We start from the raw sequence: 27,511 nt of genomic DNA, 5'->3' as shown, positions 1-27,511 counted from the left end.
CATTCTATCTTTAATCTATTCATTTGGCTACTGATAAAAATTGGCCATTCTATCTTTAATCTATTCATTTGGCTACTGATAAAAATTTAATCTAATATTACTAATCGGACGTGATTTACTAGAATCGTATAAATGATTGACATTTAGTTTCTAACTCAAAGCTAAGCTAGACCATTGTAATAATTTGAAGATCTAACTATAATTTGTTGTAATTTCTAAAAAATAGGATAAAAGAAAATAAAGATTTAATATATACCTTATCAGATCTATCTTCACGTAAATGGTGAATCTCACCTGACCATTCTCATTCTCTTTTCTCCTCAAGTAAATCTGAAGATTATTGTTTTTATGTTCCTTTTTTGCAGTAACTGTTACTTACGTGCATGAGGATGGGTTGAGGAGAGATAATGTTACTTCCGTGTATAAGGATGGGTTGAGGAGAGATAATTGTGAGAAGGGATGAGAGGTTAGTGGAGAAAAGTTGGGAAATGTTGTTTTTATTTATTTATTTATTTATTTATTATTATTATTTTATCTATTTTTAAAATTATTTTTATTTGTTTATTTATTTTTCGCTATTAATTGAGCAACCCATTTTCAAATCAAGTTGAAACAGAGAAAGAGAAAAGAGAAAGAGAAGCTCGTTGGGGAGAGTTTTGAGGGTATGAGTGGAGAGAAATTACTGGGAATGTCAAAAGACTCGTTTTCTTTCATCTAAAACTTAGTTCGTCTTTAATCAATGCCCCCTTCAAGCCTATCATGATCATTTCTCTATATTTAACAAATAGCGACATGGCGGGATCATATCCTCTTATCAAAGTTAATGCACTCAATAGAAAACGCTAAAGTATCAATACTAANCCTTTCATACCCATATTTAGTTTGTGGTTTTTACCCTTCCCTCCATATTTAGTTTGTGGTNAATACTAGAAAACCTCGACTACTTACTTCAGCCTTAATTCCTAACTTTTCCACTTCCCTCCAAGTGACTTACTTTCTTCTTTTAACACTCTTTTTTTATTGTGACTGATCTCCCAAATCAATCTTAATCTTGAAAATCTCAAATGGTAGTCCATCTCCAATAAATACTTATAAACTTTGACCATGGTTGTAATATCTCATCCAAGCTCCGGCTCCAAACTTTTAAACTATGTCTACATTTCACTACTTCTAAACTTCAGCTTCTAATAAAAGCACTCGTGTCATTCACAATATAGTGTTTCAACTTTTTTTTGGTTTTAGCTCATAAGTTTTTTTTTTTTGTTTTTTTTTTTTTTTTTTTTTTTTTTTCATATCGATACTTTATTTCATATTTACATACTTACTATAAGATACTGTCGTCTATCAAGTTTTCTTAGTCATTTTCATTTGAATATACTTAATCATCAGTATATGTTGATACATTCCTTTCCATCTTTGTGGTCATAATACTGCGTATGTTAATTATGTTCAAGTCATCTGATTGAAACATCTGATCTTACTTATAAAATCATTCTCATGCATAGCTTACTAAATCATGGCTCCTCATTCACATGACAAACCTTGTTAAATCTAAACACCATAAATACATCAATTAACATTCACAATTCATGTAAGGTAAATCATATCATGTGCTATATAATAATAAACATAGAACTCGATCAACAATAATACAATCAATGGATATATAGTCAATGTCATCAAATTCCATCATAAGTTACATTTGATAATGATCAAAGAATAACATTATATGCAATCAATGACAATTCTTCTTCTTATCTTATGCATGACATACCTGACAGTGACGAGGCATCAGCGGTGGGACCATGGAACATGTCAAGCCTATCTCTTAGGCTAGTCTACGAATCTATAACCAAGAGCTCTGATACCAACTGGAACGACCCTAAATTTTTTTCTACTTGCCTAGAGTCCTATCATCATCATAACGTAATCATTTCTAGGAAATAAGCGTTTAAACTCTTCATAAATCATAAATTTCACTTTAGAACATTGCCATGGACTTACGTGTTCGAAAACATCTTTAAAACGACACAATGAAAGACTAGAAAAAAGTAAATAATTATTTAAATTAGAAATATCTCATTCTAGCTCAAGTCTAAGAAAGTAAATGCATCTACCCTATACATGTGTCATGGTCTCAAGTTGCGATACCGTTATCAGCCATACAGGGATGCTGTAACACTCGAGCCTCAACGAGAAACTTAAAACCTAATTTTTTTTTTTTAAGTTGAACTTTCGAGATTTTATTGAGGGTCTTAGAAACCAAATTTTGGGATGAGGTAGAAGAGAAAAATTCTTAAAAATATCTTAGAAACTCGAGAAAAATATAAAAGAAAGATCATTGAAAATAGAATAATGGTCAAAGTCAACCTAGAGGGGGTAATTTGGTCCTTCTGCCCTCCTTATTAAGCATATGAGATGGAGGTTAGTAAAAGATAAATAAAAGAAAGAAAGAAAGAATCCGAACCTATAGGAAGCATTATGGACCATTGAATCATCCCAAACCATCAAGGAACTAAGAAAATATGTTGGTAAGTTCTTGAACTTTTGCTTTCCGATTTTCCTCAAATCTGTGAGAAATATGAGGAGTTAGATTCTAAAATTTGAATATGTTAATCTAGAGAGGATTACACTCATAATCCGTGAAGGAAGTGTTCATCGATTTAGATCGAAAATAGGAGTTTCGGCGTTCACCAAAGGATGTAAGTATTAATGTTACTTGCCAAATTTGGACTAAGTTAATTATCTCTATGGTTAGAAATAAATTACAACAAAAATACCTACCTGTAGATAGATATAAACTCTACAAATCTTGTGAAGGAATCGTGTTAATCTGAGTTATGTAGAAAGAAATATGAAAATGCAAAGAAAATAGAAAATAATCGATTTTCTAAAAAATCGCAGAGCTTAGAGGAAGAAGACGAACGACAGAGGGACACGTCGGGCAGAGAGAGGGTCGCGCATCGCTGGAAAAGAAGGACATGTGTTGTGCGTGCATTGGTGGAGAAAAACTAAGAAAAATCTTACGTTTGGCGGGATTCGAAGTGTAAGGACCGGGCTGACTCGATGACTCCAAAAGAACGGCTCAATTTTTTGCGAAATAAAATAATTGAAATTTAAAAACATAATTTTCATTATTCCAAAATAGTGCGAGATTAGTAATTTAAAGTACAACATAATGGTTAAAACATAAAATAAGGAACATTCACAAAACAATTTAAAATAAAGGGTTGAGGATGACGGGTGAAGTTTGTTTTTGGCACCTGCTCCAGAGTCCGCTCCCTACCTCGACCAACTCCGTAAAAAGAATAAGGAATGAGTATAAACACTCAGTAAGTAGCCTACTTGTAGACTCTTAATCGTGTCCTTGATATGCTAGGATACCACATTCTTTGTTCTTGTCTTGTTCTTCGCTTAGGGTTCTTATCTTAATCTATTCTGAGGACCTTGGTCCTTAGATTCTAAAACCTTGGTTATCCTCTAAGGTCCTTAGTACTATGGTTCTTAGTTCTTGATTCTTGTCCTTATAACGAGGATCTTGATCCTTATTCTAGTACTTGATCTTTCTCTTGTTCTTGGTACTTTCTAGGTTCTTGTTTTGTTCTTGGTTCGTTCTCCAAGACACTCCCCCTAAGATTTACGACACTAGTCATGCACCTGACAATCTTATGTCCAAGGCTTCATGTGTTCCAAGCGACACAGTCTTAACTTACGTCCAAGGCTTCATGTATTCCAAGCAATGTAGTCTGAACCCGCATCTTAGGGCTTGCCCTTCGATATGGTCTGCTAACCTATGCCAAAGGCTTCATGTGTTCCAAGCGGCATAGTCTGAAAACCTACATCCAAGGTTTCTTACGTTCCAAGCGATGTAGTCTAATCCTGTATCAAGAGCTTGCCCTATAATACAGTCTGAATACCTACGCACAAGGCTTCATGCGTTCCAAGCAGTGTAGTCTAAGTCATGAGCATTCTGTACCGTGGGAGGTCTTAGGAGGTTCTTGATCTGCGGTTAAGGTAATTTACTCTCTTCTTGTTCCATAGTGGCCCTAGACTACTATCCATGATAGACCATAAAGGCCATGTGATCGGTACATACATGAACATGACATCTTCAAATCTTTTGGGTACCCGTAACAAGGTGCAAGGCATCTCATCTAGGTGAGGGAAACTTGAGGCCAAACATGACATCCTGCGAAGGAAACATGGTGCAGGGCATCCCACCTAGAAGAGGAATTCTTGGGCCTCAAAAAGCACCGCTTGGTGGGAGGTCTTGGGTCCCTTTGGACATGATTAGAGTATTACCTAGCATTCTTAAGTTTCTGAGTTTGAGGGCCTTGGGTCCCTTATCCTTAAGTGGTTCCTAGCATTCTTCTTACTTGAGTAGTTTTAAAGCTTGTGTGGTGTTGTTCTTGGTTCTCAATTTTGTAAGTTTCAAAGGTTCATAATTTCTTGAGCCATAAATTATAACTTACATTTGTAACCATATGAACCCATCTCAGCGTGAGTTGTTCTAGAAGGTCATAGATTCCTAGTGAGTTCTTTAGAGGGTTCTAGAAGAGTCTGGATTCTTGTGGTGTTTTCCTTTAGGTGTTTCTTGGGTTCTAACTTGGTTTAGGTTCCAAACTTGCTCCAATCAACTTGAAACCTCAAACATATCTTCATGTCCTTCATAATAGATCTTATAAGAAGTAGCAAATCATTTGGAGCACGTATAGACCTTGAATTTTCTTAAGTAGTCATAAGGGCATTTTGGTCATTTTACCCCTAATTCTGGACTTGCTACTTAATGTGTTCCAATGACTTTCAAACTTCAGCATATCATCAAACACAATAAAATAAGATATACTACAGAGTTTTATAGCATTTGGAGGTCATCTAGGTCATGAACGGTAGGTAGACATCCTTAGGGGCATTATGGTCATCTTGCACCATTTCTTGGTTTACCTACTTATCCTTATCCAATGATTACCAAATTTCATATATAACCTCAATATGCTCTAATATGCTCACCATTAAAATTTCATAGGCAACGGAGTTCATCTAATAGATTATTTTAAGGTTACCTAATTTTCGAGGAATTTAATTCGTTTAGAGCCTTAACTTACTGTTGTTTGAGTTTTTCTTTCATATAAACTTAGTTCATACTTGTTTTAGGGTTCATATAGAAATTCAAGTGATTCCTACAAGTATTTTTTAACAAAAAGTCCAAGGTGGCTACTTACCTTGTCGTCGACGTTCAAGACCTCCGCTCTTGAGCTTTCGATATCCAAATTACCTAAAAATTTCTTCCATAGACTCCTTATTGTGTCTAGTTTCTGGAACCATAAGAATTTTCATGAGAACCAATCTCGAAGGGGTTAAAGTTGAGAAAAACTAAGGAAATGTCGAGTTTTAGGTTGACATGGCCAGTTCATTGAACCAGCCACGTCATTGTCTTCTTCCTCCAAATGGGAAGAAGACGTGCGCGTCCATTAGCGCCGCCTCTAAACTCGCCTTCCACATCTCCGATCATGTCATTTCTCCACTCGATTTCTTCATGAAACTTAAAGATGCAGTTACAAGGAAGAGCTATGGTTTTATTTCATATCTTCTCGTGGATTGTAACCTAAGATATTAGCCTCCAAAGTTCATCCAAAATTAGTTTTCTCGCCCGGGTAAAAACAGGGGATTTCTTATTGGGTAGCCAATTCTAGGGGTTTTCAAGGTTGATTTCTTCATGAAACCTCTTCCTTATTCTTCCCTCAAGCTAAAGGAATTGGTATGGAGCAACGACTTTGAGTGTGTGTCCCCAATTTTGGAGAATCGTCCTCGGTCTGTAAGTTACCCGAAACACCCGATTTTCGATCTCTTGGGTATCTTGTTCTACGATTTTTCAACTCTCAATTCCTTCATGAAAGTTACTCAACCTCTTCCTCTGAAGCTAAAGGAATCCTTAATTTGATGGAAAAGGGACCATAGATAGGAATTCAAAACATACCCCCAATTTGATCCCGAAACTAATTTCTTCAATTGAGCCCATTCCTGAGGTTATTTCTCTTCGTGTTCTTCTATGGAAATATTCCTTGGAGGTGCAGAAACTTATTGGGATAGTCCTTGCTAGATGAGTTCTTGTGTATCCTCGTATTGGAATTTTGAGTTTTTCTTAAAGCTCTTTAATGGGGGTTTAAATAGGGGGAATGATTTCTAGACACTTCATAGAACTTGTGGGTAATCTTCTTTAGAAACTATAGGAACAAGTTTGAAGGGAAATGGTAGAGAATTATTCTCAAATTTGGAAGAAACCCGAAAGTAGGATACCCAAAATCTAAACGCTTATTGCCTAGATGGGGAGCTCGACCTTTCTTGATTCTTCTTCCATGACTCATAGATCGCAAGACGGAACTAAAGAATGGGGCTATGTTCAAGTGAGACTTGATAAGCCAAATTCCTTATTTTTCATTTTATTTTATTTTATTTTATTACTTATTATTATTGCTAATTGTTGTTTATTTTTCAAGTGTGATTGTTATGAGCCTAAGTTTCTACATATTCATAGTCGCTATTAACGTCTCATGCTCATCTCTTATGCGGAAATATAACTCTTAAAAGAAAACTTCGTCTATACTATAAACGTCGAAAACACAGTCATGGTCTTACATGTTTAAATATGAACGACAGAAATTTAGAGAAAATAAAAATAAATACAAATTAATTTAAAAGATGAAACGCAAAACAACCAATTCTAACCTAAGACTATGAATTTAGATGTGAGTCTACCCTATGCACGTGTCATAGTCTTTGCTCGCAATGTCGTCGTCATCCGTACACGTGCGCTTTGCCTTTACCTGAAAATGTAATGGCACACAACCTGAGTATTTCGAAGAATACTCAGTAAGTGACCGCACTATAGGGGGCCATGCAAATGCAAACACATGCAATCATGCTCTTGGAACCTATCTCTTTCTCATCTAGGGGTGGCCTCCAGTCTTGGACTACTATGGATGTGTATTACTTCCCTACACACGACCCACTCGTGCGAGTGTGAATTCCCAGGTAGGCTCGCATACCCCTTGGACCCTCTCTTGTTAAGCTACTTTGTAGCGACGTCCGAAGGTCAATGGAACCCCTAGTATCATTCTCCACAAGAACACCCTTATCATCATACTGTGCGCGTCCGCACTCATCATCTCTGGGGAATTATCCCTATGCTTATAAACACACAACATGCGTGAGGTCCCTTTAAATTCCATCTTATCATCTCTTCTGACACAACCCTCTAATCTTATCTCTTTGTTACATTAAGTAGCACATGCTCGTGAATATTTATATTAATATCATTTTCATGCTTTTAAGGTTGTGTCCTATGTCGGTCTATTGACATGATGCAATATGGCACTCATCATCATAAAACGTGCTTAATATTGAAAAGATCAAAATATTAAGACAAACGTCATGCAATCATCATACTCATCATATCGCCATAAAGTACATCAAGTATATCAAGTATGTCATTTATCGAAATATATATATATTACGCACATCATCATGCATCATAACTCATACATCATCATATACTAGTATACGACATCATACAACACAGCTCATACATCATCATAGCATATATCATAAATTGTAACGCATAAAATTTCTAGCCTATCCTATAGTAAGGCCACTTACTTGGTTGGCCTTAGCCGAAGTACTCCCTAATTAGCTAAACATAAGCTCCCGTTACTTGAGAGCTGCTCCAAAGGTCACCGAAGTTTGTTTCCTATCACACCGTTCGTCACCTTTCGTTAGTATTTCACAATTAAATTAATAAATAATTAATAAACGTGAAATACGACCTCAAAAAATGACCTCAATTACCTTAATCAAAGCCGAAAATAGGTCCGAAAGGGTCGAAATAGTAGAAATCAGGTCAAAAATTAAAAAATGAGCTGAAGGGCTGCTTGCACCGCGGTTAGACACGGGGCAACATCTGAGTGGGCCACAACATCCTAGGCATCTCGGGTCGAGGCGCAGGTCGAGTTTTAGGTCGTGGGTCGGCTCGCGAGTCAAGCGGCTGCAGGTGGGCTGCTGGTCGCGGGTTGGGCTGTGGTGTTTGTGGGTCGCAGCTGTGGGGGCCTATTGGGCCGCGAGTGTTTGCAGGTTGGACCAATGATGGTCTCAGGCGGGTCACGGGTCAAGTACGGGTCGTTAGGCCATGGCCGCGTGGGCTACTGTCTAGACCGACATCTGGCTACTGGGCCGACAGTTTTGGATCGCGGGCTTACGTGCTGGGCCTCGGGTTTTGATCCGGTCCGACCTGGATCCGACAGATCCTTTTTTCTTCGCCCATTTCCCTGTTCGATGTTTCCAACGGATTTTCTCTCTCCTCTCCACGATGTTTCCGACACTTTCCTCATTCTTTTTCTCTCCCCATCTCTCATCTTATCTTCCATGAATTTTCGTGGCTTGTAGGTGCTTGTGATGATGGATCTTTGAGGTTTTTGAAACTCAATTTTGATCTCCTTCTTCACGACGACAACAATAACGACACCATGTGGAACGTGTCCTAGACGATTGACCTTCTCTTCCACAAAATTTTTCAAGCGTTATGACGTCGGATGTGACGGTTTAAAGTTGTGGGTTCATTTTTTGATCTCATCGGCGTTCTCGATAGTTTTTTCTCTCTCTCAGCTTCTCACTCTCTTCTTCATTGTAAGTGGTCTGTGCGGTTTGGGGAGGTTGCTGACGTTCGTGTGGCGATGGTTGAAGGTCGAGGGAGTGTTGTGAGGGGTCGGAGGAACACGATTCTGCTTGGGTAGCAGAATTTCTGNTTTTTTTTTTTTTTTTTTTTTTTTTTTTTTTTTTTTTTTTTTTGAATTTTGTTTCGTTATAGTAATTCCTATACTGGACCAATGAAATGATATCATCTGACTGATTGCATTTCACCTACATAAAGATGTTTGAAGACAGTTTGTTAGATGATGAACACAAATAGGATCGAGTAAGGAAGGTTATTTTTTGTATATGTTGCGATAATGGTATTGATGATTTGTTGTACAGGTAATTCCAGCAAACTTTTAGTCGATTTTTATGTGTTTTTCTTTGGTCCCAAGTTTCACTTGACTTTATATTTTCTCTTATTTACAACTTGTAGATGTGGGCACATGTGCACATGTTCAAAATGTGAGCCGGCTCTTGGTGGCTTCCACATTTTTCCTTTGACATCCTAAAGATTGTTGTTTATATGAATAAACTGTAACGACCCTAAATTTCTACTCAGAGTCGCTACTAACATACCATGCTCATCTCTAATGCGGATATATAACTCTTAAAAGAAAACATCATTTATAATATAAATTTTGAAAACATTTAAAATATCTTCTTCTTTGAAAAACACATTCATGGTCTTACGTCTTTAAATACGAAATACTTATATTTATAAAAAATAAACACAACTACGAAATAATTTAAAATGACGAAATGCAAAACAACTTATTCTAACCTAAGACTAGGAATTTAAATATGAGGCAACCCTATGCACGTGCCACAGTCTTTGCTCGCGATGCCGCCGTCCATTGTAAATGTGCCCCTTGCCTTTACCTGAAAAATGATGTGGCACACGATTTGAGTATTTCGAAGAATACTCAGTAAGTGACCCCTCTGTAGGGGGCCATGCAAATGCAAACACATGCAATCATATTCTTGGGACCTATCTCTATTCTCTAGGGGTGGCCACCAGTCTTGGACAAATTGGAATAGTATTACTTCCCTACACACGATCCACACGTGTGAGTGTGAATCCCCTAGACCCTCTGGTCAAGCTAATCTGTAGCGACGTCCGGAGGTCAGCGGAATCCCATAGTGTCATGCTCCTCATGAACATCCTACTCGTCATACTGTGCGCGTCAACACTCATCATCGCTAGGGGAAGTATCCCTATGCTTATTAACATATAATATGCATGAGGTCCCTCTAAGTCCATCTTATCGTCTCTTCTAACACAACCCTCTAGTCTCATCTCTATGTTACATTAAATAACACATGCTCGTTGGATATTGTGAATGTTTGATTAATCCACCACACCTAAATGGTGTGAAAATTATCTTATTTATAATCAAATAAATTACAAGGATATGGAAATAGTAATAAATGGAAAGATACCTATAGTAATAAGACAAATATTAGATATTTGCCTTATAATAAAATATCAAATATAATATATATGGTAAACTATAATTTATTACTAAATATACTTAACATATATTTATATTAAAATTATTTTTATGCTCTTTGGGTTGTGTCCTATGTCTATTTATCAACATAATGCAATATGACACTCATCATCATATAGCATGCTTAATGTGGAAAACATCAACATATTAAGACAAACATCATGCAATCATCATATTCATCATATCGCCATAAAGTGCATATAGCATATCAAGTACGTCATACATCAACTACATATATTTCGCACATCATTAAGCATCATAACTCATACATCATCATATACTAGTATACGACATCATACGATACAACTCATAAATTATCATAACTCATACAAATTCTGCCATAGCTTATAGTAAGACCACTTACTTGATTAGCTTAAGCTGATGTCACAATTTATATTTGATGAAAATTTTATTTTATCCTTTGTATCGAAGTCAACCTATGTAAACTCATGACATCAATGTCAAGTTCATTTCTCTACATTTTACGATTGTACATTTGTTAGACTTCTTGCCAGCATTACAAATTTTGAAATTGACATCCGTCTTTCTTTTAATTTAGTCAACTTACCTTTGGCCAATTTTAANAAAAAAAAAAAAAAAAAAAAAAAAAAAAAAAAATTGACATCTTTTCTTTTAATTCAGTTAACTTATTTTGGCCAATTTTAATCCATTCTTGTATTTCATCTGTTTTTCTTTTAATTTGATTCACAATTATATTTGGGGAATTTTAATCTTCAATTGATCCTGATTTTCTCTGACAAGTAAAATGATAGCAAAAATCCAAATAATTGAAACAATATAAAAGAAAAGGAAGATCTAACTGCAGATAAACACAAATTTTAAAAATTAAATTTAAAAATACTACTTTCAAATTATGGAAAAAAAAAAAACACAAATTTTAAAACTAAATCATTACCGAATAAAACTTAAAAGATATTCATCCATAAAAATACAAATTATTGTTTAATTAAGTGAAATATAATATTAAATATTTACTTGTACGATCTTTATAATTTAGAAATACTATCTTATAGATATCTCAGTGAAATTAACTTTTACCATTAAATGTTTTATGTCATAAAATTATTAACCCAACAAAACACAAACATTCAAAACATTCATTAAATTTAATAAAATCAAATACAACACATAATTAAACTTAATTGACTAAATTAGTATCGGAATAACTCCACACATCCATAAATTTCTACATTAAACAAAATTCTAAATATATACTTTTATTAAATAATTTTAATTTTCAAACCAAAATAGGAATAAAATTTATTGGAAGATGGTAAAAGAAAAATAGAAAATATAAGTTAGGTTCCTCTCCCACTCAGTTGTCACCTTGTTTATTGTGGTTCAGTTGTCACCTTGTTTATTGTGGTTGTATCTTGTGCTGTCTAATGGTGTCGGTCGTTGTCGCTCATTTTGTACTGTCCAACCCTAATCTTGTCTTTCTTCACGCCCATTCATAACTTCCCAATGAATTCATTCATTTAAAAATGCCTGAAAGTCTGTCTTCCATTATCACCATTTTTAAAGAACTTAAGCTTCTCATTCTCTCAACAATGGCTAAACTATTAGTTCTTCGTCTTTGTTTTGTTCTCATTGCTTCCTCTTTTTTGTTTCACGTTGGAGGTTCCATAACTCACAAATCTCAAGACGGAACTGAAGAATGGGGCTACGTTCAAGTCAGACCCAGTAAGTCAAATTCATTAATTTTCATTCTATTTTATTTTAGTCATTATTTATTATATATTTATTCTTGGGATTGCGTTGTTCAGAAGCCCATATGTTTTGGTGGCTTTATAGAAGTCCTTCGAGAGTGGACGTCGGTTCCAAGCCATGGCCAACCATTCTCTGGTTACAAGGCGGACCGGTGAGCAACCGACCTTTTCCAACGATTTATTTATAAATTTTGTGTACTTTGTAAGAAAATGGCTCAAATATTGACAAACAGGGTGGCTCGGGAACTGGGTTTGGGAACTTCCTGGAAATCGGGCCATTGAACTCGAACTTGAAGCCGAGAAACTCAACATGGCTGCAAAAAGCAGACCTCTTGTTTGTGGTCAACTCCTTTTCCTTTTAATTTTCACCATTTTAACCTTAAATTCTAATATTTTACACTAAATTTATGATTTTAACATTAAAAAAAAATAGGATAATCCAGTCGGGACCGGATATAGCTACGTTGAGAGTGGAGGTGAATTTGCGAAAGGCGATGTGGAGGCGGCGACCGACATGACGACTTTGCTGGCTGAGGTTTCGAACAACACTGTCGGCCTACGAAACACTCCTTTGTACATCTTTGCGGAGTCTTACGGTGGCAAATTCGCCGTCACTCTGGCTTTGTCCCTTCTTCGGGCCATCCAACCTGGCAATTTGACCCTTAATCTCGGAGGTACTTTTATTTTTTTTTTTTTTAATAAAAAGTTTCAAATATAAATGATGAATTATAACCTTTTTTTTATATGTAAAAAAAAAAAAAAAAATCATATTATAACTTTGATTTGTTTAAAATGATCCCGTTGTAATAATATAGAATCAATAATTTAAATACACGAATCTCGATTTTGTTTGCCAGGAGTTTCTCTAGGAAACAGTTGGATGTCTCCAGAAGATTACACGGTTCGTATTCTCATTCTCTCATTCTCATCCAAAATTTTTATCAATTTTTTTTTTCGATATTTTCGTTTTTAGAATGATAAACGAAAAAAATACTCCTAAACTACAAAGTTGATTTCAATTATATTCTGATCTAAGAGTTAAAATGAAATATCTCAAAGCTCGAGAGTATAACCGAAACCAACCTCAAATTTCAAGAGTATTCTTTTATTATTTATCCTTAACACAATAATCTTTGTCTAAAATTTTACAGTCTTCTTGGGGTCCTCTTCTCAAAGATCTCTCACGAATAGACGACACGACCCTCCAAAAATCAAATAGGTTAATATTTTTCACTTTTTTTTTTTTTTTAATATAAACAATAATAAAGAAGTGAAATATATTCTACAAATATAAAAATTATATGTAACAAAAGCTGTCTTTTGAAAATCAGTTTAGCGTTGAAGATCAAGCAGCAAATTAAAAACAGGTTGTACGAAAATGCAACTCTTTCATGGAATGATCTTGAGGGATTAATTTTCTCCAATAGCAACCACGTGGTACGTTTTGTTATTATTATTATTATTATTATTATTATTTTGAAAAAATCCTCCCATACCAATGAAATTTAAATTTAAATTTATAGTAACTTAAATAGGTCTATGGAGTCTTTATTTTTATTATTTTTCTTATTAAGTTATCTTTGATGGATATATTAGACGTATAATTTAAAGTTTAGAACTTTTCTAAATTACCAATTTAGGCTTCATTCATATCTATTTAATTTTTTAAGTTTATAAAAACTATTTTGACCTACAAATTCCTTTTATTTTATCATCTTCAGTTTTAAAAAAATATTATATTTTTTTCCGAGAGAACGAACATTAGTTTTAAAAAGACATAAAACGAAATGATTATCGATATGTTATAACGAGTCGTTTTTGCAGGATTTCTATAACTTCATGTTGGATTTTGAAATGGACTCATTAGCCGCGACTACGACGACAAATAGTGTGGAATCGAATAGAATTGATTCAGTTGAAGTAAGAAAGAACTCTCCATATCTTAGTTTGAATGTATACAAACCCGGAGCTAAAGGAGAGTTGGAAGCTTTGATGAATGGTCCAATTAAGCAAAAACTCACTATTATCCCACCAAATGTCACGTACGTACCAATAAACCCTATTTTCTTTAAATAAAATAATAATCATTAAATGAAGCCAAGGATTATATTAATTATCTAAATTTGGAGATTAAATCCTACCATTTTAGCCTTAAAAACTAAAATATAAATTTTGTATGTATAGATGGGGAGGTCAATCCGACCTAGTCTTCCAATTTTTTACCGCAGATTTTATGAAGCCAAGGATCAACGAGGTGTTTTTTTTTTTAACCAAACTATTTTTAATATTTTTATTTGTGGATTATTTTTTGCTTCATAATATAACATTCAATTATGTCCTAATATTTTTATTTTTTCCAAAAGGTTGATGAGTTACTGGTTAAAGGTATTAATGTGACCGTCTACGGCGGTCAAGTAAGTATTTTTTTTCCCTTTTTTCAGATTCATAATTTCAAACAAAAAACAAACAATATTTTGAAGTGATAAAAATGATAATATTCTCTTTGATTTATATAGGTCGATCTTATTTGTTCAACCAAGGGAACAGAGACGTGGATTAATAAGCTCAAGTAATTTGTTTCTAAGTAATTTATGTTATGGACATAAACACAAACACGTCTTCCTAAAAGAAAAAATATCCATGTTTAAATTCTTAATTTTTACTATTCTTTTTCTTTTGGAATTTAGGTGGGAAGGGCTAAAGGCATTTATAAGCAAAGAGAGAACTACTTTATTTTGTGGAAATGAGAAGCACACCAAAGGTTTCACTAAGTCACATAAGAACTTGCACTTCTATTGGATTCTTGGCGCTGGCCATTTTGTAAGCTCTCTATATATAAACTTTATTGTATTTATAATTTTTTTTATAGATTTAATACTTTTTAATTATATGATTACAAATGTAGGTTCCCGTGGATCAACCGTGTGTGACATTAAGTATGGTGGATGCAATCACGCAGTCACCAGCTTCTTGATGCAGATAAAAAAAATATACATATTTACTTTTTTAAATATAAGAAAGTATGTTTAATTATAGATAAGAAGAAAGAACTGATAATACATTAATAAATCTAGTGTGATTTGAGAGTGACATTTTACTTGGAGATATTTCATGTTTACGTAAATATAATTTAATTACTTAAGGATTTAAAATAATTAATTTCTTTTTAGAAAATACATAGAATAATCAAAATCATATTCCATATTCAATATGTAATAAATATGTAATAAAGGTCACAGTCAAACCATTTATAAATTAATAATAATAAAATATGTATCATACTAAATTATAATTTGTATTATTTAAAATAAATTATTGCCAATTTTAAAATTTATCAACTAATAGATATTAAAATTTAGACTAAATTATCAATGGATTGATTAAAGTTTGAAGTAAATAAAAAATATAATAAATAAATAATTTCAAATACAAACAAACTAAAAAAGAAAAATTCAAATAACAAACGCAAGCCGAGGGTGAATCTATATTGACCTAAAAGCTATACAACATTCCTGCAAACATATATAGTCAACTTCATGTACTTGGATGGCGCTAATTCGAGTGCTCCCATTTTTGTTTATTTGGGTACTGAAGCACCAATAGACGATGATTTAAATGTTATTGGGTTTAGGATGGATAATGCCATTACGTTTAATGTCGTTCTAGTTTATATTGTGGTTAAAGTCTAACACAAACCCGTTTTTAATCTATATTTATTGTTTTGAAGTTTCTAAAGACCGTTTGTCATTGTAGAAAATCAGTACTATTTAGATCCATTTAATACTATTTAGATCCATTTATATTTATTGTTTTAAAGTTTCTATAGTGTATGGGTATTATGAAAAATCAGTACTATTTAGATCCATTTAGATCAAGGGACGAAGCATTTGAGCGATTGCAGATTGTGCAAATATTCTTATGCATGTAAAAAAAGAGCTTCATGCTAAATATTCCATTGTGATTGTTATTGGTGGTTAGACACATGTAAATGTTTTTTTGTTTATAGTGTTGGCTACGATGTTCCGTCTTAAAAATATCCTCATGTGGCACTAGGAGCTCTTGCATTTTGAGCGCCAATCCTTTATTTTGATGATATTACACCACAGACTGGATATTTGCTCGGTGCCAATCCTAAATTGTCGGGCCATTGGTGCCTATTTGCTCGGATTCAAGGGAAATTCTTCAAAGTTGCCTTCTCTTTTTGATATCTTAATATCCTTTTTGGAAGCAATGCTCGGACATGAATACCTAAGAAAGAGAGCTTACAACATTGTACATATGGGATTAAAATCGAAACTCTAATTTGGAAACCCTGGTTCGGCCATTTGAAAAAAAACTGAGTTGTAGTCGATAATTTTTTTACAATTATTTTTAGGAATGTTGAAACTCGAAGATTTTGACGCTTACGATTGGCAGCCAGAACCAAAAAATGGTTCCGCTCTGGGCAAGTTTTCGTTCGGCCGACGTCGAGGTGCCATTGGCGACTATTTGCTCGCATTCTAGGGCACTTCCAAAAAATCTGTCTTCTCTTTCCAATATCATAATATTCCCCAGTGAAGGAGTGCTCAAACTTGAATGTATAAGAAAGAGAGCTTATAGCACTGTACATACGATATTAAAATAGAAACGCTAATTTTGGAACCTTGGTTGGGCCATTTGAAAAAAATTGAGTTGCATTCGATCACTTTTCGACAATTTTTTGAGGAACGATGAAACTTGACGATTTTGATGCTTACGATCGGCAGCCAACATCCAATTGTTTCGCTCTGGACCAGTTTTCATTCGATTGACATTGGGAGGCAATCAGCGGCTATTTGCTCACGTTTTAGGATAGTTCCAAAAAGTTGCATTCTCATTCAAGTATCTTAATATTCCGATGGGAAGCAATGCTTGGACTTGAATGTCGAAGAAGGAGAGCCTATAACACTGTACATACGGGATTAAAAATGAAACCCTAGTTGGGCCGTTTGAAAAACATTGAGTTGCAGATGATAATTTTTCAACAATTTTGTGAGGAACATTGAAACTTGACGATTTTGACACTTACGATTGANAAAAAAAAAAAAAAAAAAAAAAAAAAAAAAAAAAAAAAAAAATCACTCTCGGCCAATTTTCGTTCAACCAATGTCGGGGGGCCATTGGCGACTATGGATGTATTATATATATATATATATAACATTAATAAATCTAGTGTCTCACTGATCGTCATATTTCATATTTACAATTATATCAATATCAATATAATTTAATTGATTAAGGATTAAAAATAATTAATGTCTTTTTAAAAAATATACAAAATAATCAATATCATATTTTCATTGAATAAGAAAGTTTCCTTTGGTTGAATCATTTCATTTCAAACTATTTATAAACTAATAAAATAATATAGGTAGCATACTATTGTATATTAGTATAATTAGAAGCTTTTTCGATTATGAAAATTATTCAATAATTTTATTTAAAAATTTAAATTAATTGAAATTTTGAGACAGTTCTTGTTTCGGTTTCTTTCTCCGGAAAACACACAAGATTTTATTTACTTCATTTGAAATAGCCACAACGTTGCTTGTTTTAATGTAACATCTTCTAGCATAGCACCATATTTACGGAAGAGGAGATATCAAGGTGAAGTTTTTGTCTCTCTTACACAACTGATTTCGCTCTCAAACTCATTTTCTTTATAATGTCGTCCACAATTTGTTTTCTATAGTATTTGGAAGAAATAAATTTCAATGTGGAATTCATCCTGTTTATTAAAGAAAGAAAGAAAAGAAACTATTCAATCCATATTACTTCATTTCTTTGGTTGTTTATATGTATACTAGTCTGTGAATCTTCTATTAGCTATGGTTGATTTTTTCTTGATTTACATTGATTGGATTATACATATCTTTGAAAATTTTCAAATGATAAAAGTTAGTTTCTATAAGCGTGCTAACACAATTTCTACACGCGTCATTTCTACAATATTGGCTAATTGATACTCGAATAATTGGAATGCTATTACTTTTAATGCATTTCGCTTACTCCGAAAAACGTCTGTACAAACGTCTTTACAAAGACTGTTTCAATGACACAAACTTGATCTCCATTGCGAGTTAATAAGCTTCACTTCGCCAAAGAAGTTATTAACCAAAATCAATTTTGGGATAAATATTTAGTAGTTATTAATTTGAAAGTTTAGTGGATCAATTAGAAAGATTTAGTAGTTCCTAATTTGAAAGTTTAGGAGATGGGTTAGAAAGGTTCCGCATTTGAAAGTTTAGGAGATTGGTTAAAAAGGTTCAGTAGTTATTGATTTGAAAGTATGGGAGATTGATTATGCAATCTCCACTCTAAATANAAAAAAAAAAAAAAAAAAAAAAAAAAAAAAATTAATAAAGCATAGGTGCATAAGGTTCCTCTGTTAAAAAAACTCTCTCCCTCAAGTTGTTCTTCCGCTTCAAGTATTTGTTTCGAAATATTTTCATGGTGGAAAATTCCCAACATAGGGTATTAGAGCTAGGATGTCGAAACAAATGTATATATTAGAGCTAAGATGTCGAAACAAATGTTGTCATCACACGAAGTTGCCGGAGGAGATGTGACAACGACAAGGAGTGGAAGGGAGAGGGGGTGTAATGCTCCAATACCCATTACTCAAGAAGTGTAACTATGCAGCATGGTCGATAAGGATGTGTGTTAACTTAAAGGCAAAGGGCGTGTGGGACGCCATCAAGCATGGTGATGAAGTTGAGGAGCATAAGGACAGGATGACTCTTGCCGCCATCTACGAAACAGTCTCGGAGGACGTCCTTCTAATGTTGGCAGAGAAGGACTCGGCAAAGGTAGCGTGGGAGACGCTGCAAACAATGCATGTGGGTGTGGAACGTGTCAACGAAGCAAAGGTGCAGACGAGTTCGAGGATATCCGCATGAAGGACGATGAGTTAGTAGACAACTTTGCATGAAGTTGACGACGATCGTCAGTGGCATCCGTTCACTAGGCGACGTTGTGGAGGAGATCTCCATCATCAAGAAGTTCCTTCGAGTTGTTCTCCCAAGATTCATGCGTATTGCTCCCTCCATCGAGCATTTTGGTGAACTCCAGAACGTGTCTGTTAAGGAGATCGTTGGTCGTCTTAAGGTTCATAAGGAGAGACAAAGAGGAGAAGAAATACCTCTTACTCACACATGAGAGTGGCTTGCACGGACGAAAAAGAAGGAGATGACTCTTCTTTCTCAGGTTCGAGTGGACTTTGAAGCCATAACAAAGAAAAAAGAGGTCGTGGACGTGGCTGCGGACGTGGTGGCAGAGGAGATTGTGACAATACCTCACAAACTCATGAAAATGCCAACCCTCGGAAGGAAAAGAGTATGATAACTGTTACTCTTGTGGAAAATACAGGTATTATGCGACAGAGTGCCACAACAACGAGTGCGGTGAAGAGGCAAACCTCATGTTCTCGGTGGATGAAGAGCCCAGATTAATGTTGGCCGAGACAATGCCCAACTTGTTGATGCTCAATGAAGAAAAGGTTATGGCGAACCCCTCCATAGATGGAGAAGACCAAGTGGCGACTAGCATGTGGTACCTAGACAACGGAGCAAGCAACTACATGACTGGAGATCGAGCAAAGTTCAAGAAACTTGATGAGAAGTTCATTGGAAACATGAAGCTTTGCGACGGATCAATTGTATCAATCCAAGGTAAAGGATCCATCTTGTTCTAATATAAAAACAGTGATCAATGTCTATTTACTAAGGTGTATTACATCTCGAGTTTGAAGAATAATATTATCAACCTTGGTTAAATGACAGAAGAAGGTAGCCGAGGGGAGATAGTCGGCTCGCTCCTCAGAATATACGACCAAAATGGAGCCCTATTGATGAAGGCAAGATGGTTGAGAAACCGTCTATATAAGATACTATTGAAAGACTATCAACATCTTCCAAAAATATATATTGGCGTTGACGGCAAGAAAGTGAAGAAGAAACCAACGGGTCAGGAGAAAAAGGAATCGAAAAATAAATTAAGAAGCTACCAGAGGCTGCTTCAATTAGCGAAGTGCAACCTACAAGTCGATGTGTTTCATCAGACTTATCATCTCAACCAAGGACGCCCACAGGAAGACCACCGAGGCGTAAGAAAAATGAGATTTCAAACTTGCCCTCCCAACCAAAGAAACCTAGAGGTAGGCCTAAAAAGAAGGTTGAAAATCAGAGGAGTATGTCACAATAATTTTCTAGATGTAAGCCTAACGATAAATTTTGTGCACAGAAGAGAGGAGTGGAAGAAGATGCATGTTGTAAAATTAAAATTTCTTCGGAAGGAGACAGAGTTCACCCGGGACCAAGCAAATTGAAACTAGAGAGCAATATGCAGACATTCTCACCAATATCCTAGCAACCGTTAAAGTTGCAGACATGCGGGAGTTTCTCAAAGTTAAGAATCTCGAGCAAAGTCAAGAATTTTCTAGATGTAAGCCTAACGATAAATTCTCTTCATAGAAGAGAGGAGCGGAAGAAAATGCATGTTGTAAAATTACAGTTTCTTCCGAAGGAGACTGAATTGACCAGGGACCAAGCAAAGTTGAAACTAGAGAGTAACGTGCAAACATTCTCAACAATCCCCTAGCAAGGGTTAAAGTTGTAGACATGCGAGAGTTTCTCAAAGTTAAGAATCTCGAGCAAAGTCAAGCTTACGAGGAGAATGTGACTNCCAAGCAAAGTTGAAACTAGAGAGTAACGTGCAAACATTCTCAACAATCCCCTAGCAAGGGTTAAAGTTGTAGACATGCGAGAGTTTCTCAAAGTTAAGAATCTCGAGCAAAGTCAAGCTTACGAGGAGAATGTGACTTAACAAGCTTGACTTAGCAAAATAAGTTATTAACCTAGAGCAATTTTCGGATAAATGTTTAGTAGTTGTTAATTTGGAAGATAAAAGATAGTTATTGATTTGGAAGTTTAGAAGGTCAATTAGAAAAGATAAAAGATAGTTATTGATTTGGAAGTTTAGGAGGTCAATTAAAAAGATTTAGTAGTTATTGATTTGAAAGTTCAAGAGATGATTAGGATTAGAAGATTCAGTAGTTATTGATTTGAAAGTTTAGGTAATTGATTATGCAATCTCCACCCTAAATACTGATGATAGGTATGTTTCACAAAAATAATAATAATAATAATAATAATAAATAAATAAAATAATAATAAAGCATCTGTGCTTAAGGTTACTCTATTAAAAAACTCTCTCCCCTCAAGTTGTTCTTCAGCTTCCATTATTTGTTTTGACAAGTTGTTCTTCAGCTTCCATTATTTGTTTTGACATATTTTGATTTTGAGAAATTTCCAACTTCCCTTACTTATTATATTTTGTAACTAATAATTATCCATTTACTCTGTGTCAACATATACTCGAAGTTAGTTTGTAAAAGTAATAATAACAAGAGAGAAAATTTTGTTATATAAGGCTTTCTCTTCGACAAATGAAAATATTTTCATAACAAACTACCTTCGAGTATAGGTTCTCAAGGCTTAGTCTTATTGGTGAAAAGTTTCTACATCATCCTAGAGTAGTGGATGATTTCAAGGCTCCCCTCTTCAGATGATTTCAAGACATTTTATTAGAATCAAACACTTCAGCATTTCAATTATAGGCTTAAAAGCTAAGACAAATTTTAATGAGCTTTGAGCTATTTGAGCTAAGGGAATGAAAAGTATGATAAACTTGCTATTTGAGCTATCACTTGTAACAACCCATCAAAGAATGAGAAATAAAAGATTCTTGTTGTATTTTATATTCACTTTCATGCTCTTAAGATTATGCTTTTTCGTTTTCTTTATTCGTTTGAAGCACTATTCTAGAACTTATTAGATCAAAGAGAAAAAATTCTAAACAAAGGCAACTTTTGATGAGCTTGACGTACTCAAAAGAAAAAACAAAATTGATTAACAAAAAAACAAAATATGAATACATAAATTAGGGTAAAAATCGGTTGTCGACGTTTGATGACCGTGTCCTTCAGTGTTCTTTTTTTGTTCTATCATATTCCAAATACAAACGCATGCCAAGGGAAAAGATTCAACTTCTCTTAAGGTCAGCTTCACTTCTAGTTTCTGTTTGTTTCTCGAAAAATACAAGATTTTCATTTTCAATATTATTTCTGTTAAAAGATTGCAAGGGTAGCGGTCAAACTATCTTCAATTGATTGCTTCTTGATATCTAATTGTCTTCCATTGGCAACATATTCATGAAGGAGGAGAAATCAAGGTTAGTTTTTCTCTTATCATTCCTTTTCATACATTGGCATTACGAGCTCATGCAATCTTTCTTTACGATGCCATCTAATTGCTTTCGTGTTGAAATAAAATAATAATAACTGCAGCATTTTGATTTTGTTAGTCATAAAGTTAAACGAGTTCATAGTGAATTATTTAATCCATACTGCATCATTCTCCATTTGTTTTTATGTATAATAGTTTACTAAATTTCCAATTGAAATAGTCAATTTTACATTGGACCAGTTAATATATTCTTACATAGAGAGGCAAGGTCACGATACCAGTAACAGGGATATAGACGAGTCAGGCTTTGAGAAGATTGCCAGTACAACTACTTCAAAAGAAGCGTCGGACACTTTAGGAAAAGTGTTAAAAGGAACGGACCGAGTCAAGCAAGTGCGTCTCCAAACTCTTCATGGCAATTTTCTTTCATGAACGGTGATTCCATAATTATATTTTGAATTAATGCAATTTTCTTTCCCGTGAAATTATTGTGATTATTTTTTTTTTTTTTTTTAACTTAAACTTGTTGCTGAATCTTAGAAGATTGGGAGATCATTAACGATCTGAGGATTGACACGTCGAGGCTGCAACAGAGGATGAGCAACCTTCAGAGAATGTTGGAGTAATGCATGGATATGCAACTCGAGTTGCAGCGCTCAAAAAAGCAAGAAGTTTCTTCTGCGTTGAACTGAGAGCTAGTTCAGAAGGTTTGTCTTCATTATTAATGCCACTGGATTCTTTAGCTTATAAAATTTAGATGCTTTGTTGTACAGATAATTCTACCAATCAATCTGTTTTTTTTGTGTTTTTCTTTGGTCCCAACTTTCACTTAACTTTATATTTTCTCTCATTTACAACTTGTAGATGTGGACACATGTGCACGTGTTCAAAATGTGCTAACGAGTTGGTCAAGGCTCGAGAAAAGTGTGGTGTATTGTGTGCCCATTCTAGAAGTGATTCGTGCTTACTCCCTATGATGACTTAGACAACAATAAAGAAAAATGAGATTACTACTAATTCATTCATCTTCATCCTCTTGTTCCGTCCAAGTGCCCTACTAATTTTTATCGTCCTGATTTCGATACATATAAAGCTGATTTGTACGATGACAGACGAATGAAATAATGAATGTAATCTCTGTTATTGATTAATCTAGACAGAATAATTATTTTTTAGTGGATTTAGAAAACTTTATCCAGGGTGATTATGAGGATTTAGTGTAAATAGAAGAATGATGAAGCAGAAACATAAACAATTGGAGTTTTCAACTGATAATATTATTGAGTACGAGTACTGAACTTTACTTTTGAGTACTGAACTTTGCTTTTACAAATAACAATAGAAATAGAAACTAACCCAAATATGACAAATTAGTTAAACTAAATAGCTAAAAATACTCTAACTATGAGAAGAGACCATAACGGTATTTGACATAATCAAATTCTTCTAACAATCCCTCCCTTAAACTTATTATTGTTTGTCAAGAATTATTTCAAGTCAGAAAAGCTCTGCACACCAAGTTGTTCACACAACTTCTGAAATACTTCTAATTTAAGATGCTTTATTAACAAATCAGCAAGTTGATTTCGGGTACCACAAAATAATAAAGTAACGGTTCCTTCTTTTGAAAGATCTCTAAGAAAGTGAAATCTTACTCTTATCTGTTTGGAACGTCCATGTAAAACTGGATTTTTGGATAGCTTAATAATTGAAGTATTATCACACATTAGCTTTGTTCCTTCAATTTGACAGTGACCAATCTCTTTGAGTATGCTCATCCAAACAGCTTGACATGCACAGGCACTAGCAGCAACAAACTCAGCTTCTGTGGTTGATAAGGTGACTATAGGCTGTTTACGAGAAGACCAAGCTACTCCTCCTCCGCTTGTCATAAACACATAGCCTGGAGTACTCTTAACATCTTCCATGTCTCCGGCATAGTCACTATCAATAAATCCAATTAAATCACTAACTCCTCCCTTTCTATAAAATACACCATAATCTATCGTACATTTCAAGTACCTTAAAACCCTTTTAGCTGCTGCAACATGTTGTTTTGTTGGACATGCAATAAGACGACTAATCAAACTTACAACAAACATGAGAGCAGGATGAGTAGCTGTGAGATACATCAGACTTCCCACTATTTGTTTATACAAAGTTACATCTACTTATGCACCATTTTCATCTTTGCCAATTTTCTGTCCTCCCTGCCTCTTGATGTAGAGTGTCTGCTCACTGGAGCTGCTTTCGAATCCTTCCTTGATGAAGTAGGATTCTATTGGACTAAACCAGGTTCTAGGTGCTTCTTTTAATCCATCGAGAGCCTTATGAAATTTGTACGCCCTCTCCTCACTTCCCTTTTTCTCATAGTCTTTTGGTTGTTCAACAAAAATATCTTCTTTTAACTCGCCATATAGAAAAGTTGATTTGACATCTAGCTAATAGAGTTTCCAACCTTTCTTGGTGGCAAAAGCAATGACAATTCTCACCGTATCCATTTTGGCCACAGATGCATACACTTTTGTATAATCAATTTCATGCTCTTGTATGTAGCCTTTTACAACCAATCTTGCTTTGTATTTATCAACTTCTCAAAACTCATTTAGCTCGGTCTTGTAAATCCATTTTCACTCCTATTTTCTTTACTCCAGCCGTCAGAACCACCAAGTTCCATGTTTGATTTTTTTCAATGTATTTGATTTCTTCATCCATAGCCAATCTCCATTTTGGGCTTTTGACAGCTTTTCTTCCGTGATTTCCCCTTCTTTGTTTTCAGCAACGGGTTCAATTGTTTCAGCAACCAGTTTAGTCATTTCCACCGTGACTTTTCCTTCTTCGGCTGTATTCTCAATCCACCAGTCCAATTTTCTTTCACCTTCAAAAAATTTCCAATGCCATTCACGATCTGCCTCGAAAGCTATATTACAACTTACTATAATTTTATTTGTAGTTGGATCAAACATTTTATAGCCTTTGGATTCGCTGCTGACTCCAAGTAAAACACATGTTACACTTTTATCTTCAAGTTTGCTTCTCTTGGCATATAGAATATGAACATGTTTCGCACATCCAAAAACTCTGAAATAATCTACTAATGGTTTCTCTCCAGTCCAAGCCTCTTCTGGTGTCATCTATTTTATTGCAAGAGTGGGTGATCAATTCAAAATGTGAATCGTCCACCTGACAGCTTCAGGCTAGAAATTGTTAGGCACTTTCTTCTATGTCAGCATAACTCTTACCAAGTTCATCATGGTGCAATTTTTTTTTTCGGCCACTCTATTTTATTGTGGGCTATAGGCTGTGGTTGTGTCTTCACTCTATGCTGTTTGCAAAAATCGTTGAATTCTGCCGAGTTGAACTCTCCTTCTCTATCTGTCCTTAAACATTACAAACATTCCAATTTCCTTTTCCACAATTATTTTGAAACATTTGAAATGATAAAATGTTTCTGATTTTTCTACAAAAGAAAATAACTCCATGCATTTACTTTTTATGGCTATTTGAAGCGGGTGAAATTCGACCACATAGATATGCATTTACAAGGCCCAATTTTTCACTTGCTCTCCATTTACTCATGTTTTGAAATGGAGTTTGATGTGCTTTCCTTTCGTACATGCCTCACAGGTGGTGTTTGGAGCTACAATTTGTGGCAGGCCTTTCACCACGTTTTTGTGTTTCAAGGTGCACAAGCCTTTGTAGCCGAGATGACCATAACGATGGTGGCAAAGTGTTAACTGGTCCATATTTGAAACTTGGAGGCATCTTCCTTCCTTCATTTGTTGTGGGAGATGGTTTAACAAACAAAGTGACCAACTAATTTGCACTCATAATTGACTCTGCCATTATTTCTTTTTGTGGATGATAAATGCTACGTACACTATCTTTGAAGAGCACTGCAACTCATTTTTCTTGTATTTGTCCAACGCTCAAGAGATTATTTTTTAGTTCAGGTACCCAATACACATTACTGATAGTGTAACGAACCCCATGCAAAGTTAATTTCACTGCACCCTTTCCAGCAACTTTCATACTTATATTATTTTCAAGCTTTTGCCGGAGTGGGAAAAAGTCTCGTCTAAGCTTTTCAAGCTTTTGCCGGAGTGGGAAAAGGTCTTGTCTAAGCTCGAAAACATACCTTCATATACACACATATGGTTTAAGCAACCAGAATCTATGAACCAAGTATAACTCCTTTTTGCTTCATGTCTTTCCATATGAGCCATTAACAACATTTCATCCTCTTCTCCCAGCTTTGCATAATTCAATTCCTTATTTATCTTTGGACATTCATATTTATGACCTAAGTCATGACACCTATAACATTCGACAGTTATTTTGTTGAAAGTTGATTTTCCTCTTTCGCGTCCTCTGCTGCTGTAAGTTCCTCTTCCTCTATTACTTATTTTCGTTCGACCTTCGACTTTTAGAACTTGCTCCTCTCCTACTACTTGATTTTTGAAATTTTTGTTCATGCACCACTAATGAACTTTGTAATTCATCAATGGACATGTTATCGGTATCTTTGGATTCCTCAATGGATTACAACATAAGTAAATTTTTCAGTGATGGTACGTAGATTTTTTTCTACAGTTTTCTTGTCTGGCATATCTTCTCATCTTGTTGGAGATTATCATCACTCTTGCAAAATAATATGATACTTTCATCCTTCTTCGATCTCTAGGATCTCAAATTCTCTCCTTAATGCATTAAGAAGAGATTTCTTCACTTTTTGGTTTCCACCAAACTTTCGCTTCAATGAGTCCCAAACAATATTGGTTGTGCGACGATCAAAGATTTGTTCAAAGACAGTACGATCAATTGCCTGGAAGAGGTAATGCTTTACTTGGTGATCTTTGAGTCTAGCATCATCAAGGTGACCCTTTTGTGCCTTAGTCAACATTGTTTCTTCCGCTAGTTCTGAGAAACCAATCTCTACCACACTCCATAAACTCTTTGCTTTGAGCAAGTTTTCCATCAGCTCACTCCAGTGATCATGGTGACCATCGATGTGAGGGATCTTCGTTAAAGTTTTGGCTTTACTTATTCTCTCTGTATTTGATCACTAAAAGATTGCTACGCTACAAAGCCTAGTGGTGACTCTGATACCAATTATAAGTTTTTGACAGAAGAATGATTAACCCAGAAACACAAACCATTGGAGTTTCAAGGGATAATATTATTGGCTTTTATAACCTTACAAATAACAACATAAATAAATAGAAACTAACCACAAATATGGTAAATTAGTTGAACTAAATAGCTAAAAATACTCCGACTATCAAAAGAGAAGATAACCATATTTGATCAAATTCTTATA

The 27,511-nt window shown here is 34.7% G+C and overlaps 1 protein-coding gene across 1 annotated transcript; it reads left to right on the top strand.

Annotated features, from left to right (window-relative positions):
• The first annotated feature begins 11,770 nt into the window (after window positions 1-11,770).
• Window positions 11,771-14,917, top strand: LOC111779569 (serine carboxypeptidase-like 51). Its single transcript, XM_023659633.1, has 13 exons — window positions 11,771-11,903; window positions 11,987-12,081; window positions 12,163-12,270; window positions 12,363-12,603; window positions 12,787-12,830; window positions 13,081-13,148; window positions 13,261-13,366; window positions 13,754-13,971; window positions 14,114-14,183; window positions 14,293-14,343; window positions 14,446-14,498; window positions 14,617-14,749; window positions 14,835-14,917. Exons 1-13 carry the CDS (start codon window positions 11,771-11,773, stop codon window positions 14,901-14,903), a joined length of 1,389 nt encoding a protein of 462 aa, XP_023515401.1. The 3' UTR covers window positions 14,904-14,917.
• Window positions 14,918-27,511: the final 12,594 nt, after the last annotated feature.

Source organism: Cucurbita pepo, chromosome LG01 (genome assembly GCF_002806865.2).
Source record: "Cucurbita pepo subsp. pepo cultivar mu-cu-16 chromosome LG01, ASM280686v2, whole genome shotgun sequence".
NCBI classification, from domain to species: domain Eukaryota; kingdom Viridiplantae; phylum Streptophyta; class Magnoliopsida; order Cucurbitales; family Cucurbitaceae; genus Cucurbita; species Cucurbita pepo.
Note: the sequence above shows the minus strand (reverse complement) of the source record. Positions and strands in the feature narration are given on the sequence as shown.

Bases quoted from the DNA above. Each gene is read 5' to 3' on its own strand.
- LOC111779569 (XM_023659633.1), top strand. From the start codon at position 11,771: ATGGCTAAACTATTAGTTCTTCGTCTTTGTTTTGTTCTCATTGCTTCC. The intron at 13,367-13,753 runs GTACGTTTTGTT...TCGTTTTTGCAG, and splicing joins TCTCCAATAGCAACCACGTG to GATTTCTATAACTTCATGTT. The intron at 14,184-14,292 runs GTGTTTTTTTTT...TTTTTCCAAAAG, and splicing joins TGAAGCCAAGGATCAACGAG to GTTGATGAGTTACTGGTTAA.